This window comes from Fukomys damarensis, unplaced genomic scaffold (assembly GCF_012274545.1).
Source record: "Fukomys damarensis isolate Sample0158 unplaced genomic scaffold, DMR_v1.0_HiC HiC_scaffold_27, whole genome shotgun sequence".
Classification (NCBI taxonomy): domain Eukaryota; kingdom Metazoa; phylum Chordata; class Mammalia; order Rodentia; family Bathyergidae; genus Fukomys; species Fukomys damarensis.
The window spans coordinates 4,582,182-4,584,097 of record NW_022900939.1 but is presented as its reverse complement, the minus strand read 5'-3'; the positions used below and the strand labels follow the sequence as shown (position 1 = coordinate 4,584,097).

Here is a 1,916-nt window from a genome sequence, read left to right as displayed (position 1 = left end):
ATTGCGGTTTGCAATTATGTTGACATACTTTATAAAATTGCAAACAAATTCTTTTTTTGCACAAAATCTTTTCTTAACAACACAGAGATTTTACATGTCAGACTTAACTGAAGACTCCAAATTATAATATTTACTCCAAAGTACTGGTGTCTCAAAATTCATCAGCTGGAAAAGTAAGAACAAAAACAACAACAACAAAAAAACATAATAAGATTTAATTTGTTTTAGAATGAGGTCAAGGGATTTCTTTAAAAAAAGGACAAGTGCAAAACTGTAAATGCCTATCGTCACAGTCATTTTAGTTGTCTAGAACCGTCTGTCTTCTGCAGGATTCTAACAGCAGCACTTTTGACCTCTTTGTTTCTGAGACTGTAGATGAGAGGGTTCAGCATGGGGATCACAATTGTGTAAAACACAGAAGCCACCTGATCCCTGCCCAAGGAGTAGGATGACTTTGGTTTTAGGTAAGCAAAAATTGTAGTGCTGTAGAAGATGGTGACTCCCAGGAAGTGGGAGGCACAGGTGGAGAAGGCTTTTTTCTTTCCAGCAGTGGAATTAATTTTCAGAATAGTGGAGAGGATGGACAGATAGGACCCAGATATGGTGATGAGGGACAGCACTATAGTGGATCCAGCACAAATGAATATAATGAGTTCAACCTCAGAAGTGTCACTGCAGGACAGGGCTAAAATGGGGGATGTGTCACAGAAGAAGTGCTGGATGATGTTAGACTTGCAGAAGTGCAATTTGCTCATGCATACCTCATTCACAGTAGAATCCAAAAAGGCAATACCATAGGAACCAGCCAGCAGGCCACTGCACAGTCTTGTGGACATAATGACTGGATAGCGCAGAGGGTTGCAGATAGCTACATAGCGATCATAGGCCATCGATGAGAGAAGGAAACATTCAGCGGCAGCAAATACTATAAAAAAGTACATCTGGGTGAAGCAGCTCAGGAAGGAAATGCTCTTGCTAGAAGTCAGTAAGTTCTGTAAGGTTTTAGGGGTGATGACACTTGAATAGTTGAGGTCGAGAAATGACAGGTGAGTGAGGAAAAAGTACATGGGGGTGTGCAGCTGGGGATCCAGGCGAATGATCAATATCATCCCCACGTTCCCCAGCACTGTGATCAGGTAAATCAGGAGGAAGAGCACGGAGAGGACCAGCTGTGTCTCTGCAGAGTCCGTCAGCCCCATGAGGATGAAGCCAGGCACACTGGTGGAGTTCATTCCACCCATGGTGTCCTGCTGCATTTCTCTGTTGAACAATAATTTGTTGTTGTTGTTGTTTGCTGTTGTTTATGTACCGGGGATTGAACTTGGGTCCCTGCAAGTGAGGCACGTGGTGGAACCACTGAGCGAAACCTCAGGCCCAAACAATAAATTTTAATAATTTCCCTTTCTCCAAAAATAGTTTTATTAATGTGAGTAGCTCAATATTTTTCATAACATTCCTACAAACTGATGAAAGCATTGTGAACAAGAGTGAAAAAATACAATCACCATGTATAGATATGGGCATAAAATGAAATTTGTTTCCTGTTTCCTGGTACATTAAAGGGTTACATCTTGTTTTTAGTATGAAACTGATACTACTCCAAACTCTTTCCCTTTTAAGACATTCAATTCCTAGGAAAAAATAGTACCATAAGGACTCTTATATACCTCCTTAACTTTCAGAAAAAAGGCACAGAATATATTAAGTAAAAAAGAGTAGTTATATATTCATACTTATTCTACTTAGATATTTTGACTTCAGACAACAGACTTACGATTCTGTGTTCCTGATCAGAACTTCTTTTACCAATCCTGAATGAAGATATATTATTGACAAGGCTGAAAATCATTTTTAGTGTATTATTCATTTTTCTTTTTTTCAAAATGAACTGTACTAATTAAAGTAATTTATGTCGG

General features: G+C 39.0%; 1 protein-coding gene across 1 annotated transcript; it reads right to left on the bottom strand.

The window, feature by feature from the left end:
• Positions 1 to 293: 293 nt before the first annotated feature.
• LOC104851192 (olfactory receptor 8H1) lies at positions 294 to 1,241 on the bottom strand. Its single transcript, XM_010608367.1, has one exon. The coding sequence runs from the start codon at positions 1,239 to 1,241 to the stop codon at positions 294 to 296; it is 948 nt and encodes a 315-aa protein (XP_010606669.1).
• Between the last annotated feature and the right edge of the window lie 675 nt (positions 1,242 to 1,916).